Below are 17497 nucleotides of genomic sequence, written 5' to 3' on the forward strand. Positions count from 1 at the left end.
GAGTTTCAAAGCAGTAAAAAAAAAGATTTTGACTTGAAATTTCCAAATTTCTTCTAGAAAATTTTTCATTTTTGTCTAGAAAAATGTGTCACTTTTCAAACTCAGAAATGTATTTATTTATTTTTCTTGAAAATTGTGGTTATTTTTCAGAGAAAGTTTACTCCTCTCTTTTTTTTTCTACCTACAGTAGCCATAAAACGCTGTCACAATGTAAAGTTTGTTCCAAAAGAACAAAGACAAAACTGATTAAGACTGCTGAAAGAAACGACGACAAATTGAGCTGTTTCAGTTAAAAACGAAATAAACAGTTTATAGTTAATATAAACTATATTAACAGTTTTGTTAAGATTACACACACAACTATTATCCAGACAAACAAGCAGAGAAACACCATTCTTGCTGTTTCAGTTACATTTTTAGCCAACCTGTTTGCATCATTGGCAGAATAATTCCAGTTGATCTCCACAGCAGCGATGTAGTAGCGTCTCTCCCTGGATCTCTGCAGGTCAGCTTTAACGACCAGGGCTGCCAGGAGAACCAGGACGGGCAGGAGACAGTGAACTCCTATCCCAGGACAGAGCTTCATGTCTGGGATCAATCCTCCAGGTGAAATGCTGTTCGGTTCCACAAGTCTGCGGTCTAACAGAGAGCTGCGCTGTGTGTGTTATCTGTCACTGACACACACACATGCACACACACTTCTGTTTCCAAACAGTATGTACCGGGGCAATGAACTGTGCCTCAGAGCAGTTTTTTTTTTCTTGCTTTCTCGATCTTGTAATTGAAGTCATATGTCCTTTATCTTGAGTCATCCCTGAGGTTGTACCCAGTCCCATCTTTACTGAACAAGTCTCGCAGGAATAAGTGCTGAAGTATTTATCTAACCTCAGAATGTCCCTGGAAAGTCAGCCGTGCAAAAATACACGTGCTGTAAATCTCCACTGGGACATTTGGTGGAAACATGGAGCCATAAAACACTCACGTGGATTGGTCTTCTGGGAACCAAACAACCATTTCAGCTCTGACTATGCCTATTCATACAAATAAATATGAAACATCTCTCAAAGTGTGTTTTCCTCAATGACTAAGGTAGTTCACTGCAAAATCACAAAATATTACAGAGTATTTCTGTAGTTTCTGGTGCACATATCCTAATACTCTTGAAATAAGACAAGCCAAACTTATAAGTAACTTTTCAACAAGTCTTGAAAATCCTTAATATTGATGCAAAAGTACTAGTCCCACTGGCAGATTGTATGTTCTTGTATAAGTGAAATAATCTGCCAGTGGAACTAGTAAAACTGCTGAAAGTCTAAAATAGACTTTTGTAACCGTTCTTAATAAACCCCCCCCCAAAAAAAACATCATAATCATGGTTGTCATTTGTTCAAATGAATAAATTTAAACATTTAAATGAATAGTGGAAATGAATATTGTAATATGTGAATCTGACTGGATTCAACATGACAACAAGTCAAGATTAAATATAAGAACATTTTGCAGTACCTGGGAAGTATGTGGATAAAAGCCTGAAAACGATGTACAAATGAAATGCCCTAATAACTTAGAAGGTCCTTTCCTACATCACCGCTTAATTAGTTTTAAATTTGGGTAACTTCCTGTTTGACTCATGATGCTTTTTATTTTGAAGGGACAATTTCCGGTTTAACTCTTAGAGCAATGTTAGCTTAACGGTAAACCAGAAGATGTAACGGAGATAGAGATTATAAACTGTATTTTACCCCCCCCCTCCCCACCCCCTTGATCGAGACAGTAGGTATGTTTATAAAACAGGTAAATAAGTACATGTTTCAAATATTGTGTGACTTAAACTGTAAAATTACATAAAGATGATGTATTTTTTTTTAAAACAGCTTTTATTTAATCCTCTTTGTATTTAAAAACACTACAGAATTCTAAGTCATTTTGGCCATCAAAATAAGAACCTAAAGAGCCGCAGCAGAAATGAAATGCAGTTAAATAAATAATTAAACTCAATATTTGTGAACGTTCAAATTAGCAAGTTATGTTTTAGAGTAAAAGCAGATCCACTGGGCTTTCCAACAGAAAAATGTCTTTATAATGAATATATTCAATGTCATTCCCATCTCAGTTCCATCAAATGCAGCAAAGGGTAGCTGAGAAGAGTTAGCAGCGCGCGCGAGTCCTCGCTGCGTGACGTCACCGCGCCAGCTGCGTCGTGAACGCGTACTCTCCCTAACTAGGAAGTCGTCGGTTTGTTTTGACGGAATAAGATGCTTCAGCTATGCTTCGGATAAAGGCAGCAATAAGTGGTAGGTCCCTGTAAAAATGGAGACATCTTTCAGTTCGTACTGGTTGAACTGCTACAGAAAATCTGACTTTATTTTAACTCCTAATATAGAACTACAGCTGTTGTCATGCTATGTTAATGCTAACTAAACGGCGAGCAGCTGGTACAAAGAGAAAGGAAAGAACAGGAAAACACCCACTATCATTTCTGTTTTACATGATTAGACGGGCGTTATTCCCTTAATTATGTTTAAGTTGTTTTTATAAAATTCTAATAACTGTGATTATTCTTTCACAGATTTATTGGTTTTAAATGTAGATTGAGAATGGCTAGCTGTCTCTGTCAAAAAGCCCAAAGCTAAACTCGACTGTGTAGTCCTGGGTCTTCAACCAGGGGTGTCCACAGTGCGGGGCGTGGGCCATTTGAGGCCTTTGGAATAATGTAGTGTTGATAAATAGCAGGCCTAAAAGTTTGTCTTAAGCAAATTTCATGACATTGTGTGACATCAGTTCAATTCAATCGAATTCAATTAAAAAAGATGCTTTATTAAACTCGGAGGGAAATTAAATGTTGTAACTCATCCAAGTCTTCAAAGACTGGACTCCAAAGACTTGCCACGCTCACACGAACTATGTCTGGTGAAGAACCACCAGTTTGCCAGTGTTTCAGTTATTTAAAACCAAAAAAACTCAATCAACAATTATCGATATCGACTGATATGAAACTCTCATGTCTTGATAAGTTCTTCAGCCATACCATCTAGCCCACATGTGTCAAACTCCAGTCCTCAAGGGCCGCTGTCCTGCAACTTTTAGATGAGCCTCTGCTGCACCACACCTGAATAGAATAATTAGGTCATTAGCAAGGCTGTGGGGAACTGATCTACACAAGGAGGAGGTAATTAAGCCATTTCCTTCCAGCATTTCGTACCTGTGGCACATCTAAAAACTGCAGGACAGTGGCCCTCGAGGACTGGAGTTTGACACCCCTGATCTAGCCCTATGACCACATAATCCCTCTGTTATTTGTTCCAGCTGCACTGACAAGTTGTGACCAGTTGGATTTTATCGTCAGTGTTGCAGTCATAATCCAGCAGCCTGATTGTTTGTGTGACAGGTCTGAAGAGGTGAACCCAGAGCAGCTTCCTGCGCCCGAGCCAGCCAGAGCCATGGTGAGCTGCTGCCCCCGCCCCAGGCTCTGCTCCCGCTCCTCGGCCTACACGCTCGCTCTCGGCCTGGGCTTCGTTACCTTGGGGACGAGTCGCATCGTGCTGCTCAAGTTCTCAGCAAACGCCGGTGAGCGACAGGATGTACATTTTTAAACGTAACACTGAATGACAATAAACTCTGTGTCCATGTAAGAGACGGTTGTCTCCAGGAGGGGCATCCACAAAAAAGATTTGATCTCTTTCGTTAGTAATACATCTCGCTGCTTATTTTTATTTCTACTTTATTTTCAGAAAACAAGTATGACTTCCTCCCTGCATCTGTGAACCTGCTTGCTGAAGCTCTGAAGCTGCTCTTCTGTCTGGTTATGTCAGTCAGAGTGATAGTCAGAGGTAAAAACATCGCTGTCATGGTATTTACTAGAGATGCACGTTCCAATATCGATATCTGTATCGGTCCCGATATAGAAAAAAATTCCAAATGGGGTATCGGTGACAATGTTCTCGATCCATAAGGGCAGATCTATTCTGTCTAATTCTGCACTGTGTGCTCTGAGCGACATTATGCTTTATTATTTATTTTACATTATATTTAGAATTCTTAATTGCTTTTTCTGAAAAAATTGAAAGAATGTTTGTTGCAGTTTAATTTATACATATTTGACCAACGTAGTCAACCTGTTGTTTTTGTTTCTTTATTTATTCTATATTCACTGTTCTATTTCTGTTTGCTCTGACTGAACAAATTGAAGTTGTGTTGTTTTTGTATGTTTGACCAAGCTTATGTATGGTGTATTTAAGTGTGCTGTTCTGATGCAGAGTTATCAAATAACTGCTCAATTCCGTACATCTATGTTTTGTTTTTTTAAAAAAACCCATTTTGTTTAAAAATAGAAATATTTTGAAACACAGCAATTTGAGTAATCAATTCAGCAATACCGATCTGTATCAGATCGGTATCAGCCGATACTAAACCTCAGATATTGGTATCGGTATTAATAGTGTAAAAATTGGATTGGTGCATCTTCAGTATTTACAATGGAGAACAGAAGTTTACATTCACTGAATAAAAAGACACACACTGCTTTCTTCAAATCAAATCAAACACAACTCCTCTTGCTACAGGACAGAATCATCAAAATTGCTTCTGTGTACAAAAAGCCACAATAATGAGAGAAAGAATCTGCCAGAGATTCATAAATTAAGACATTTTGTGCTGCTTTTCTGCTGCGTATGTGGGTTTCCCCGCCATTTTATCACCAGTCTCACTGTTCACTCCTCTTGTCACCTGACACATCTGATGAGTGTGTCACTTTGACTGTAATCATATAAGTTTTAGAGAAGTTGTGCTCCATTTCAAGTCCTGAACATTTTGACACTCTGACATTTGTTTCACTCATCATCTCTGTCACGTATCTCATAGACTCATAGTGTGGATGTGGCATGTTTTTATCATGCTTGTGTATTCCAGGCTGTCTGGCTTGATTCTGCTTAGGGAGAGGCTTTCAGCAGATGTCTGTGTCTGAGAACAGATAACAGCCTAAAACTCACCATGTTTTCAGTCAGCTAATTATTAGCCTCCAGGCTAGTTCTTATTACATTTGCTTGTTTGTTCTTTAAAGAAGTGGAATCAGATGGGCAAATATGAAGATTATTGTTGTTGTTTGAGTTAAAAGTAGGGATGCACCAATCCACTTTTTTCACTCCCGATATCGATATCAGAGGTTTAGAATCAGCTGATACCAATCCATACAGAAAAACATTGTTGTATTGATAACATTTTTTGTAAGCACACATAAATGTATTGAATTACAAATTTATTTGATAACGTTGCACCTGTACAGCACACCTAAATACACCAAACACTTCACAAGTTTGATCAAACATGAAAAAACATAACAACTTTAATTTGTTCAGTCAGTGCAAGGAAGAGTATAAGATAGATACATATAATGTGAACTAAATAGCTATAAATTATGTCACTCAGACCACAAAGCATAGAATTATACTGAATAGATCTGCCCTTATGGATTGGAAGCATTGTTACTAACAATTTGAGTTTTTTATTATATATGTCCTGATATTTTAAAAATATAGGTGCAGCTCAAGTTAAAAGTAAAAATGTTGCATTAAAAATTCATACCAGAATGTTGTGTGTGTGTGTGTGTGTGTGTGTGTGTGTGTCCTCAGAGGGACGATCATGCAGAGATCTGGGCTGCGCCTCCAGCTCCTCCTTCCTGATCTCCCTGAAGTGGGCCGTTCCGGCGTTCCTCTACTTTCTGGACAACCTCATCATCTTCTATGTGATGACCTACCTGCAGCCGGTGGGTAAACGGTCAGATCAGGATCCTCATCACACACTCTCAGGGCCGGACTTACAGAAATGTGGGGCCCTGGGCTGGAGCCACTTTTGGTGCCCCATCTTATATAGGCAAATTCGTCTACTATTAAAAATTACAGCACAACAATACGTAGTCTTATGCATGAACTGATGCATGGTGGGTTTAATACGTTCCCTGAACAGCAGCTCCATATATTCCTAAAAAAATTACTATAACTTCTTCATTTTCAAATACTTGAGGATTATTTATATTCGGAAAATTCCCAGGCTTTTAATAAAATTCAAATGGTTGTAGAATCATTTGATATGGTTCTACAACTTTTATATAAAGTACAATACAACACATATATTCATTTAAGCACAAATTTAAAAAGTCTTTGGTGCCCCATAAACACAGCGCCCTGGGCTACTGCCCATGTAACCCCTTTCTAATGTCTGGCCCAGCACACTGTGCCTTCCCAATTTATTATTTTTTTATTGTGTGTATTTTGTTTTATTTTGTGTATTTTATCTTTTAATTTAATTTTGTGTATTTTATTTAGCTTTATTTTATTTTAATTTGTGTATTTTATTTGTTTTGTTTTATTTTATCCAGGCTTTATGTGGTAGACCAAGTTGAGCTTTGCTACAGTGGAAGGAAAACAAATTATTGCTTTTCTACAATAAAAATCTTTAAAGAAGTGTCTTTTTAGCCAGCCCACTTGCACTCCAACACCCCTAAATAAAATGAATTTCATCCAATTGGCCTCAGCAATATGTAAACCCAGCTGTGCATATTTTAGTCTCTGTAAATCCAGCTTGTTTCTGAACTCAGAGGTTCTTTAGAAAACATTAGTGAACAAACGGCATCATACAGGCCAAGGAACCTTTTCTCAGGTATTCAGTGTGATTATTTGTGGAGTAAAGCCAGAGTTCCTCCTGTATGTCAGACCTCGATCCTTCATTCTTTTCTTTCTGAAGGTCTTGGTTTGTCATTCTGCTCCGTGACCTGCAGTGACTCTGCTGTTTCTCTTGTTGTTCCAGGCCATGGCAGTGCTGTTCTCCAACTTTGTCATCCTGACCACAGCTGTTCTCTTTAGACTTGTTTTAAAGTAAGTGGCTCAACTCAGCATTTCCCTGTTCATTCCTACTCTAAGATGTGAATATTAATTCAGAGACAAAAGGCATTCTTGCATTCATGCACTATTGGTGACCTATGAAAGGTGTCTGCGTAGCCTTAAAAAACCTTAAATTACTGTCTAAATTTAAGGCCTTAAAACCTCCTAAATTCATTACAAAATGTAAGTTGTCAGATTAGTACGGAAGAGGATTAGGGCCACCAAAAAAAAAAAAAAAAGAATTCTGAGATTAAAGTCAGAATTCTGAGATTAAAGTCAAATTTCTGAGATTAAAGTCAGAAAGTCAGAATTCTGACTATAATCTCAGAATTCTTTTGTTTTTTTTTTGGTGGACCTAATCCTCTTCCGTAGATTAGGGCAACTTACATTTGTCCAAAAGTAGTTGCCAACATACCTTTGATAGCCAGCTAGCTGTTTTGCACCTGTCATGCGTATTTGCAGCTTTATCACCATTTAAATGGACGACATTCATTTTTGCCACTGGTTCAGTTCTTTTTTTTTTTTTTCTTTTTTTTTTTCCATTTTTTTCTCCGAAGAGCTTTTTACGGCGCTAGTGGCTCGTATTTTTTCTACAGTAGGCTGACAGGAAACAGGGAAGGAGAGGGGGGAAGACATGCGGTAAAGGTCGTCGGGACCGGGAGTCGAACCCGCAACGTCCGCGTCGAGGACTAAGGCCTCCAAACATGGGACGTGCTAACCCCCTGCGCCACCACAGCACGCAGTGGGGGACTGGTTGGTGGTTAGACACATTCTGCGCAAAAGAAAAAAAACTTTTCAGCCAGGCACTATGGCTATAGAGCCATATGCAGCATGAAAAACACAAATCCGCTGCCAAGAGCCACAAACCTCAGAAATGTCTGTTTTTATTAGTATGATTATAATACAGCAGAATTTCCTCATCAGCTGTTATATTTATAGTTTTTTCTGTCTTAAATTTCAAGCTGGCATTAAAAAAGTTTTAAAAAGTCTTAAATTTGACAGACTGAAACCTGCAGATACCCTGTAGCTAGCTAGCTAGACTCTTTGTGTCTATTATATCTAAGGGCAATTTTATCCAGAAACGACACAGTTTTGGTGCCCTGGTGTGGCTAAAGCTCCCTAGAAAATAATTTTATATAATCTGATTTTTTTTTTTTTTGCACATTTCTGTCATGATGCAGGTATTAAACTACATTCATAACAGCCTTTAAAAGGTCTTAAAAAGTCTTAAATTAGAGCTAGTGAAGCCTGATCTTACCAATCTACAGCACAAAGGATGCTGTAGATTTCTCTTAATCTTGTGTTGAGCATCTTCAGACTGACCAGCTGTCGTCCCAGTGGAATAAAACCATTATGATGGAAAGCTTCAGCTTCAGACGGACATGTTTGGTTTTTCCGTCAGGAGACGCCTGTCCTGGGTTCAGTGGGCTTCTTTAGTTATCCTCTTCCTGGCCATCGTCTCCTTGACAACGGGATCAGGGGGCAGCCAGAGCTCCATAGCAGTGCCAGCCCTTCACTCAAACCCGCTCTCCACCCCGTCCAACTCCTGCATCCTCTACACCCAGCTCCTGGAGCAGATGAAAAACAGCAGGTAACGTCACTCTGATTTAATACAGAACGTTTCACTGAAGAGGGACAAACGAGAAAGGATTTGATCGATTGGAAGCAAAAAATAATAATCTGAGCTAAAAACATATACTTTACTGATCCCACAGGGCGGTTAAATACAGAAGGAGGTATTCCCACATGACGTTGGAAGCAGGTGACTGAGTCACATGAAGTAACCCAATAGAGGAAACAGTAGTTCTATTCAATCTGCAGGGGAAATACACTTAAGTAGCAGCATAACTAAAAGCAATTACTGATTGATCTGTTTCATTCAGAAATGGCAGCCCAGGTTTTCCCTGTATTATAAAGTGCATTATATTATCTAGTGTATTATAAGCCTGGAGGGCCACCAGGCTTTACTTGCCTCCCCACCAGGTTAAGAGTCATTTGTTTATTTTAAATGGGAGTTTTTATACACCAGTAACATTGACAGTAAAGACAGATTAAGCTGGATTTATAGCTGATACACCAATTGCACCGTCCCTGCATCTGCCTGTTGACTTCACACACTATTTCAAAACTACAATTCCTGCTTATGTGACTCAAAATTTTGTAACTTTTAACATTTTTTAACACAAAAACCCCAATAGCCCCCACCACCGGCCTTAGCAGGGGTTCTGAGGGAGGCTCTGGTAGCCATCATAGATGGACCAGTAAATGGATCGTTTCTTGACTGAGAAAAGACCCGAGAGAGCATGGGGCCACCGTCTCCAGGGCTTGTACTCCTGTGGTGAGAGTGTCGTTGGTTGCTCGGCAGCGCCTCCAAGTCGTGGACGTCGTCTCTGCCCGGTCAGGCCTGGAGGGACCGGATGGTGGAGAAGCTGCAGACTTTGGGCGTGGGTCACGTCCTGCTGCTGCTGCAGTGCTTCATTTCCGCCATGGCCAACATCTACAACGAGAAGATCCTGAAAGAGGGAGACCAGCTCACAGAGAGCATCTTCATTCAGAACAGCAAACTGTGAGGAAACGCTGAACCGCAGGAACGCAGTGTGTGTGTTGTGGTGTGTGTGTTGTGGTTGTTCTCACCCGGCCGCCTGCTGTCTGCAGGTATGTGTTTGGTGTGGTGTTCAACGCTCTGACTCTGGGGCTCAGCAGCGAGGCGAGAGGACTCACCATCCACTGTGGCCTCCTCCACGGACACAACGTCTACTCACTGGCCCTGGTGCTGGTCACTGGTGAGGACTGATGGGTGATGCTGCTACTGCTGCAGCGCTAACGAGCAGAGATGCTGATCTGCCAGTGTCTAGAGATTCAATTCTGATTTTTAGGGTCACAATTCAACTGAAACAAGTTTTGATTCAGAAACAATTTTCGATTCAGAAGCTATTTTTTTTATTTCAGAAACCAACTTTTCCATTCTCGAAATTCTGTTTAAATTATGTGACTGACAAGAGTGTGAACAAATAGAAGATTTATTTAAAACAGTTATTATTATGTCAATTGTATGAAATTTCATCAGTTTATATTTAACCAAAAATAGATTTGTTAATAAAATTCTGTAAATTACTGTAATTTACCATTATTAGGTTAGTTTAGCTTCATGGCTTTTTCTTACATGAAAAATATAAAAGAATAATTCAAAATACATACATTATCAAAGTGGACGCATAATTCGATATGCAATATACTCCCAAATATGAGCATCAATGACAATTTCCAGGACTAGGAATTGCATTTCTCAATAGTATCAATTTGTTTTCTTCACCTTTACCAATGAGCCTCTGGTTCTCCTCTTCCTCCCCTCCTTCTCCTGCTCCTCCCTCTTCTCTCCTCAGCCGCTCTGGGCTTGTCTGTCGCCTTCATCCTGAAGTTCAGAGACAACATGTTCCACGTGCTGACAGGCCAGATCACCACCGTTCTGGTCACCGGCTTCTCCCTCTTCCTGTTCGACTTCCGGCCGTCGCTGGACTTCTTCCTGCAGGCGCCCATGGTCCTGCTGTCCATCTTCATCTACAACGCCAGCCGGCCCAGAGACCCCGAGTACAGCCTGCAGCAGGAGAAGCTGCGGGTCATCAACGGAGAGGTGTTCGAGAGGTCCAGAGGGGTAAGCAGCTCGCCTCAGGTCAGCAGGCAGCTACACGCTCAAACACTTTGAGCCAAAGCTTTTCACAACTGAGTGGAGTCTGAGCAATTAGCCACGAGAAAGGTCTAAAACATACAGAGAAGTAGGTTTTACACCTTTACCAACATTTCTTAGACATTTGTTTTAATCTCTTTCATTTACTACATTTTTTTGAAATTATTTTTATCCATTGTAATTGTTTATTTAATTTATTAGGCCTTCGTAGCCCTTTGAGATCTCAAGACTTAAAGGGCATTAAAAGTAAAATCTGTTATTATTACCTTTGTTAAAAGACGAGAAAACGTTCAACAGGGGGGAAATCACTGAGAAATGGACAAAGACAAAACGGAAACTAGTTAAAGTCACAACGAGAAAGCAGCCTAAAAACATTCTGAGTTTAAGAGTTATGGTTTGATTAAACTAAATCTGAAATATCTGAATTCCAAAAGATATATTTAGCGTAAAATAATAAATAAATAATCACCAAAGCAACACCATGCATGATGTGAAATGTGGTGGTGGCAGGATTTAGTTTGTGGTTTAAAAGATTTTGACAAATGTTAGTGAAAAAAAACAACAACCCATGACCAATAGTGGAACGGTGATAAAGAAGAAAAAAGCTTTTAAGAAAGCAACTTTATGTAAAAATGGACTTTTTTGAGCTTTATATCATGTTATATTGTTATTCCTTCATTAAAAACATTCATGGAGTGTTACTTTGATTCTTTCATGCATGTTGAGAAATCCTTTAGTCTCCATGGCAACCATTCAGCTGTGCAAAACACCTGGGTGGGCTAGCTCAGCTTTAGAGACGAAGCTCCTCCTCTGAGCTGCAGTTTCCAAGCTTCCATATCACAGGACAGTTCTCCTCCAATCAGCTCCTTCAGACTAGCCAACAGCAATTAGCAAACACCTGGTTTAACTGAGCATCAGCTGAGCTCATTATAGGAGCTACTTCTCAGTGCAATGCTGGTAAAAACATTGTTAAAGGGTTAATAGAGGAGCCATGTTGTGATGACTTCCTGAAGGCAGAGCTTCAGGAAGAGCAGGAGCTTCTTAGAGACAGAGCCCCAATTTAGTTATTTTTTCCTATTTCCTCAATAGTTTATGCACTGAACTGTACAGAATATGTCAGATTAAAAGGGTAAAAGTTTTTGAAATGATTCATCAAGAAACCACTGCATAGTTTACGCCGTGTGGATCCAGTGAGATGAGTGTCTAAACACATCCTGTCCTCTGTGTGTTCCTGCTGCTGTAGGACGGCGAGGAGCTGGAGCTCCTCACCAAAACCAACACCGACAGCGAGTCTGATGAAGAGTCTCTGTAAATTCTCGAGTTCGGAGGATAAACCGCTGCTAAAGCTGCTCTACTCAGAAGTCTGAACCTCGTCCCTCGGCAGGATCTCTGTCTGTTACATTTGAACTGAATAACGGTGAAAAACGGCGCTGAGCTTGAGGTTCTAATTCACATTCTGAAACGTGCCTATTTGTACATGAATGCTGCTGTTTAATGTTGTGACACAGGAGTGAGACTTAAAAAACAAATTGAACAGCATTTAAGGATCATTAACAGGTTTTCTGTGTAAATATTCCTGTAATGCCTCCAGCTGTTGAGCCAATCATGAGCTGGGATTGAGATCCTATAAGACTTTGGACTTTTGACATATGGAAAAGTTATTTAATGATCTATGGTTTAATCCTGTGATGTACATTGTAGGTTTTAATCAGTTCATGCTGAGTCGAGTCATTGGTGGCTCTGTAGGGAATCATAAAAAGGGAAAAAAAGGGAAGTGAAAAACAGGAAGCAATGGAACAAAGTTCTACATTTTTCATCAGATGGCCATCTTGCTTTGTTTGCCGGCCTAATGAAACCACGCGTTATGTGGGTCTAAATGTGAAGAAGTGAAGGGGACTTGGTGGAACATCAAGTTTGTCCCACTTTTTACATTTTCTGCCTTGAATTTTCTGAATAATCAGCGTGTATATTGGGATCAAAGGTGTGGAATTTGGATTTCTGCTGCATCAGGATGGGGCCCCTTACTGTTCCCACGATGTCACCACATGATTAAGAATCAACTACTTGTTTGGAAATTCTATTTTATTGTGCTATGAGCCCAAATGCTCAAATTCTTTGGCAGTTTAATTAGAAATTAAGGACAAGCTGCCAATTTCATTTTTTTTCCAGTATTTGTTATGCTGAAAGCGAGTGAATCTTTAACAGTGCAGACATTAGAGAATACAATGAGTTGGACACAAAATCCTCATTTACCAATAAAAGCACAAAAACGTTCCTGTTCCCCAAAATTTCTTGACGTGAAAAATGAAGCAAAAGCGTTCCAGTTCATCAAATTTCTGTGTGCTCACATGTGGAGCAGAACTCTGCCTTTACATTTTATGTATATCTGATCTGAGAGCGTTCAATGAATCTGCTTCAAATCTGCTGCAGCTTGACCATTAATGTTCATTTGGTGGATTAAATTGTGAAATTCTATAAAATTTATCTTTCTCTTAATATTGTTGATGCCTTTGAAATATGTATGTCATTTATTGTGAAATAATTTGTTTTGTTAAAAGAAACTTGCTGAAGCACAGTGGAATTTTTGTGTTAATTCTTTGTTTTAAAGAAAAAAAAATCAGTTTTATGTTTGAAGAACAAACAAAACAATCTTCTCAACCCGGGTTTATAATTAGATAAATTATTTTAAGCATTTTAATTTGCTCACAGCTTTAGAACATGTCGTCTTTCAGATTTTCCCATTGGCGCCTTACCAAATCAAGCCAGTAGGGGGTGGTACTCCTTAAGACGTTGCTGTGTGCACAGCTCACCCAGAAAAGCTTCAGTAATTCATGATCATGATTCATCACTTTAAAAATTGTGAGCTAAAATTACAGTCAATAAACAATTAAGTTTCATGTCCTTCAATTGCTTTTTTGGTGTATAAAGAGTTGATTTGTTTTTCTGGCATATAAATATAACCCTCTTTCCTCAATATTCATGTTACTGAAGGGATATAAATCAGTTAGGATGCTACTTTTACATTATAAAACCAACTTTTAAACCAAGTTTCTCTGAACCAGGCAGTAAAAATTTGAAATGACTCAGCTAAACATGGTCGCTTCCTGCTTCCAAAACATCCACAAACCCTTTCCCTGCCCTGTACTTTACAGTTGGGATTGCTATCTCTGGTCATTATGGCCAAGCAATTTGTTTTCATTTTAGTTTTGTCAGATCACAGGACACAAGATTGAGGCTTTTCTTAAATCTGGTTTTTTTATGTTTTGTTTTTTTTGGTTAAATGGCTTCCTCTTTGATGGTTAGGGACAAAATTCATTTCACTGCCGGTGGATAATGAAGCTCTTTCCAGCTTCAGGCAGCGCCCTCACAAGGTCATCTAGTTTCATCTTGAGGTTGATTCGCACATCTTGACATGTTTACATAAAATACATTTATTTTCATAATTCCAGTTTGCGCAATTATATGGTCGTGATGGTGAATATCATAATCCTGTGTGTGAGTGAAAACATGTTTTCTAAAAGTCATTCAGTTTACTGCACCAGTAGTAAAAACATTTTTATTCATCATATTTGCTAGCATAACATAAATAGGAACATTGTAGAGCAACGTAGACTTTACAGAAGGGAAATAATGTAACAGATTTGAACAAAGGTCGGTAATTGCACTTTAGATGCCACAGATTTCCAATAAATACATATTCAAGCTCATTATCTACAAAAAAAAAAGATTTGTACTGAAAATATGAAAATGTAACTTCGACAAAGTAAGTAAAGGTGGTAGGTGATTATACACGCTTGATGCTGGAAAGTGACAAATACAAAAAAACCTCCAACCTCTGACTGAATAAAAGTCCACGGCCTGCACCTGGTGGCACGATGTGCTGTACGTGATTGAAGTGAGTACGTGAATGGAGCTCAGGAGTTTCTTTTAAGTGCTACAAAATATTTCAAAAGACTACGTCCCTGACTACCATGTGTAAGATGGCTATAAAACTTCATGAAAGGATATAAGAGGACCAGTAACACAATTGACGTTAATCGGCTTAATATCCGTAACCCTGGTGATAGCCTTCCTGGTAACCGTGTTCATAGCCGTGTTGATGGTAGCCGTATCCGCCGTACTCGTCTTCAGGGCAGCGCATGCCAAGCGACTGCTGGATGGCCATCTCCTGTCTGCGAAGCTGCATGGAGTCCACCAGGTCATAGATTATAGCCATGGACCACATGGGCGAGGGGTACCAGGACTTCACGTTGCCGTCTTTCCCCACAAGCAGCATGGAGAAGTATTCTGGGCTGATTTGGAAGTAGTTCCTCATGTCCTTCACCAGGGTGGCGGAGAGCCCTTCACGCTCCACTGTAGCACTGCCTGAGCAGAGGAAACATCCAATGGAGAGTTAGACGGTATCTAGAGGAGGATTTCTTTCAACAGGGTCCAAAGACATAATTATCTTTAGACTTACACTTTTCTAGACTTTATTATCCCCAAGGGGAAATTCTTTTCCATAAACCTCTGCACTCCCATCGCTAAGTAGACAATAACAACCAACAACTATGTAAACAATAATATACAGTATGAAATGAAACATAACATATCACCATCGCACAGCTCATTCTTGAGGGTGGCTATAACTGTGGGCATCAGGCGTTTCCCTTTGTGATTTTACAGATTCCTTTGACATTCCCTGGACCTTCAACTTATCCCGGACTCCAGCAAGCAAAATTTTGACTTTAGTGTCTAAAGTAAATGGTCTCTACAATTGCATTTTAGAGACCATTTACAAAGAGTTTCACACTACATTCACACACTGATGGTGGCAATCCATTGGATAGTAGCCACAGCCTCCCTGGAGCAGTCTGACCGAAATGAGTTTGCCATGCCACCGGGGCCTCTGTAAATGGAAAAGCAAGGTTACTACTCAATTGGCACCGCCAGCAAGTCGGTGTAGTCTTGTAAGGAGTTTGGGGGCTCGAACCCCGAAACTCCTTACAAGACAAACTCCTACCACCTCCATCTCTGTAATATCTCACATTGACTCACATTTGTAGAAACAGCTAGCTAAAACCAAGCTATTTTGACTACGGATAACGGTTACAAATGAGATATAGAAATGAAATGCCAGCCTTTGCAAGGGTCTCTGTTTGGTATTGTGCCTAGGAAGAAGCATGACTGGTTTGAACTTAAGTTGCTGCCACACTGTTTCCTATCTTGCCACATATTTTGGTCTAGTTATCTACTTTATGTGAGGTCAGAAGCGGAGAAACTAAAAGCAACAAATCCTATCATGTACATGCTATGTATGTACCTCTAATGACACATCGTGCTACATTTGTTGCATGTGCTTTGGGATGAAAAGTGTAAAGTTTAGTGTACTATTGTAGTAAGACAACGCAATTTACTTTCACCATGATGTCAACATTCTTTGATTTTTCTAGAAGCAGGGTTGCTACTCTATTAGCGCCACCGGAAAGGCGGGTGAGGTGTCTCGCCCATGTACATGTCAACTGAGGCGGACGGTTTGGACCAGCAGCCCACTTCATACATAACGATCTCCTACTTCCTCAGCCACTGCTGCACCAAGTGGAATTAGCCAGTTATGTTTAGCTTAGAGCCAAAAGAACCAAACGTCTATTTATCTTAGCTAAATCATATTAGAGCCACTTTCTAAAACAAAACAACATTGATCAAACCCATTAACAAACTGCTAATATATTAATAAACAGCTGTGTCTGCTTTCTATTAGTACTTCTTAAAATTAAATTATATTGAACATCTTTTCACAGTGAGCCCCTCCAGGATTTTATTGTTTCAGATTTTTTCCAATTAAAATAACTGATTTTGTGAAGCTAATTTAGAAATATTTGCAAGAAATTTTGTGATATTTGTCCTTATGCATGGCAGTACATGTGATTTTTTCAACATCATCAATCATTTACTATAACTTGGAATCAATTAAAGCTGAGGAAGCAGTTTAGTAGAAGCAAGATATACTGCCACCCGCAGGTGGGAGTTAGCATCACTTAAACCAAGTGTCTTTCACCATCGTGGAAAAGTTGTAATAAACTCACAAGTATGTGTTAGTGCAAAAAAGTGAGTCGGTTTGTTGATTTTGCGTCAATTTGCCTGGTCGTGTAATCGCAAAAAACAGGAAAAGTGCTTTGGTTTGATTGATACAGTAATATTTAAGCAGACATCTGCTATCTTGAATTCTCTGCTATTTATGTGACCCTCTGTACTCCAGAGGGCCACATAAAAAGCTTTGAATGGCCATCTTTGGGCCCCAGGCCGTGAGTTTGACGCATGTTCTCAAACGGTTTAAAAGCATTAGTAGCACTTTGTACCCTCTCAGTTTTGTTCCACTGATCTGTTCTGTCTTGGAGCCCATCAGTGTGACTCATCCAGTGTGCGCTAACTGAGAGTAATGGTGTGGATCAAGTGTGGCCTGTTCAGGGCCGGTTTCTCCTCCAGACCATCTGGAATCAGTTTATCAGACACTACTGGCCCCACGCCAAGGTACACGTTCACTAATTATCGATTTAAGTCAAAACATTCTGTGGCAGATCTGGTTCTGTGTTTGGTATCATTATCATTATCCTACAGAGAATCTCACATTTAACTTGAAAACCTTTTCCAGTTGTGTTGCCTTAAATCTGAAGTTTCTAATGAATCAGCTGAGAGCTCCTGTATATAAAACATACTGCACTTTTCTAGAATTACTGCTCTCTCAATGTGCTTTTGAGTTTCACCCATTCTCTCTCTGTCTCTCTCAAAAAACCCCCAACAAAACTCTGTGAATGAAAGTCAGATCCAGAGTCATCCTTAACGTGGTGCGAGCTTCAATTATTAGACTGTGGGCCTCCCAGCAGGGGGTCGTCAACTATTCTCATAAACTCTTTTAGAACTGAAGTATTGTAGAGATGAATGTGAGACCAGCTATCAA

At 39.6% G+C, this 17497-nt stretch overlaps 3 protein-coding genes across 3 annotated transcripts in view; 1 reads left to right on the forward strand and 2 right to left on the reverse strand.

Annotated features, from left to right (window-relative positions):
- f5 (coagulation factor V) overlaps nt 1–828 on the reverse strand; it is a 33340-nt gene extending 32512 nt beyond the window's left edge. Inside the window, exon 1 of the mRNA XM_014470521.2 lies at nt 426–828. Within this exon, the coding sequence (XP_014326007.1) occupies nt 426–586 (161 nt within the window). The 5' untranslated portion in view covers nt 587–828. The remainder of the gene's footprint in view (nt 1–425) is intronic.
- On the forward strand, nt 528–13461 carry slc35a5 (solute carrier family 35 member A5). The gene is made up of 10 exons (XM_023336844.1): nt 528–606; nt 3389–3567; nt 3732–3830; nt 5628–5761; nt 6802–6869; nt 8278–8466; nt 9241–9441; nt 9531–9658; nt 10259–10527; nt 11804–13461. The coding sequence occupies exons 2-10, from the start codon at nt 3441–3443 to the stop codon at nt 11870–11872; spliced, it is 1284 nt and encodes a 427-aa protein (XP_023192612.1). The 5' UTR covers nt 528–606; nt 3389–3440; the 3' UTR covers nt 11873–13461.
- Nucleotides 13462–14098: 637 nt separating this feature from the next.
- Nucleotides 14099–17497, reverse strand: part of ccdc80 (coiled-coil domain containing 80) — a 28277-nt gene continuing 24878 nt past the window's right edge. Inside the window, exon 11 of the mRNA XM_023337165.1 lies at nt 14099–14925. Within this exon, the coding sequence (XP_023192933.1) occupies nt 14603–14925 (323 nt within the window). The 3' untranslated portion in view covers nt 14099–14602. The remainder of the gene's footprint in view (nt 14926–17497) is intronic.

Source organism: Xiphophorus maculatus, chromosome 7 (genome assembly GCF_002775205.1).
Source record: "Xiphophorus maculatus strain JP 163 A chromosome 7, X_maculatus-5.0-male, whole genome shotgun sequence".
In the NCBI taxonomy this organism is placed as follows: domain Eukaryota; kingdom Metazoa; phylum Chordata; class Actinopteri; order Cyprinodontiformes; family Poeciliidae; genus Xiphophorus; species Xiphophorus maculatus.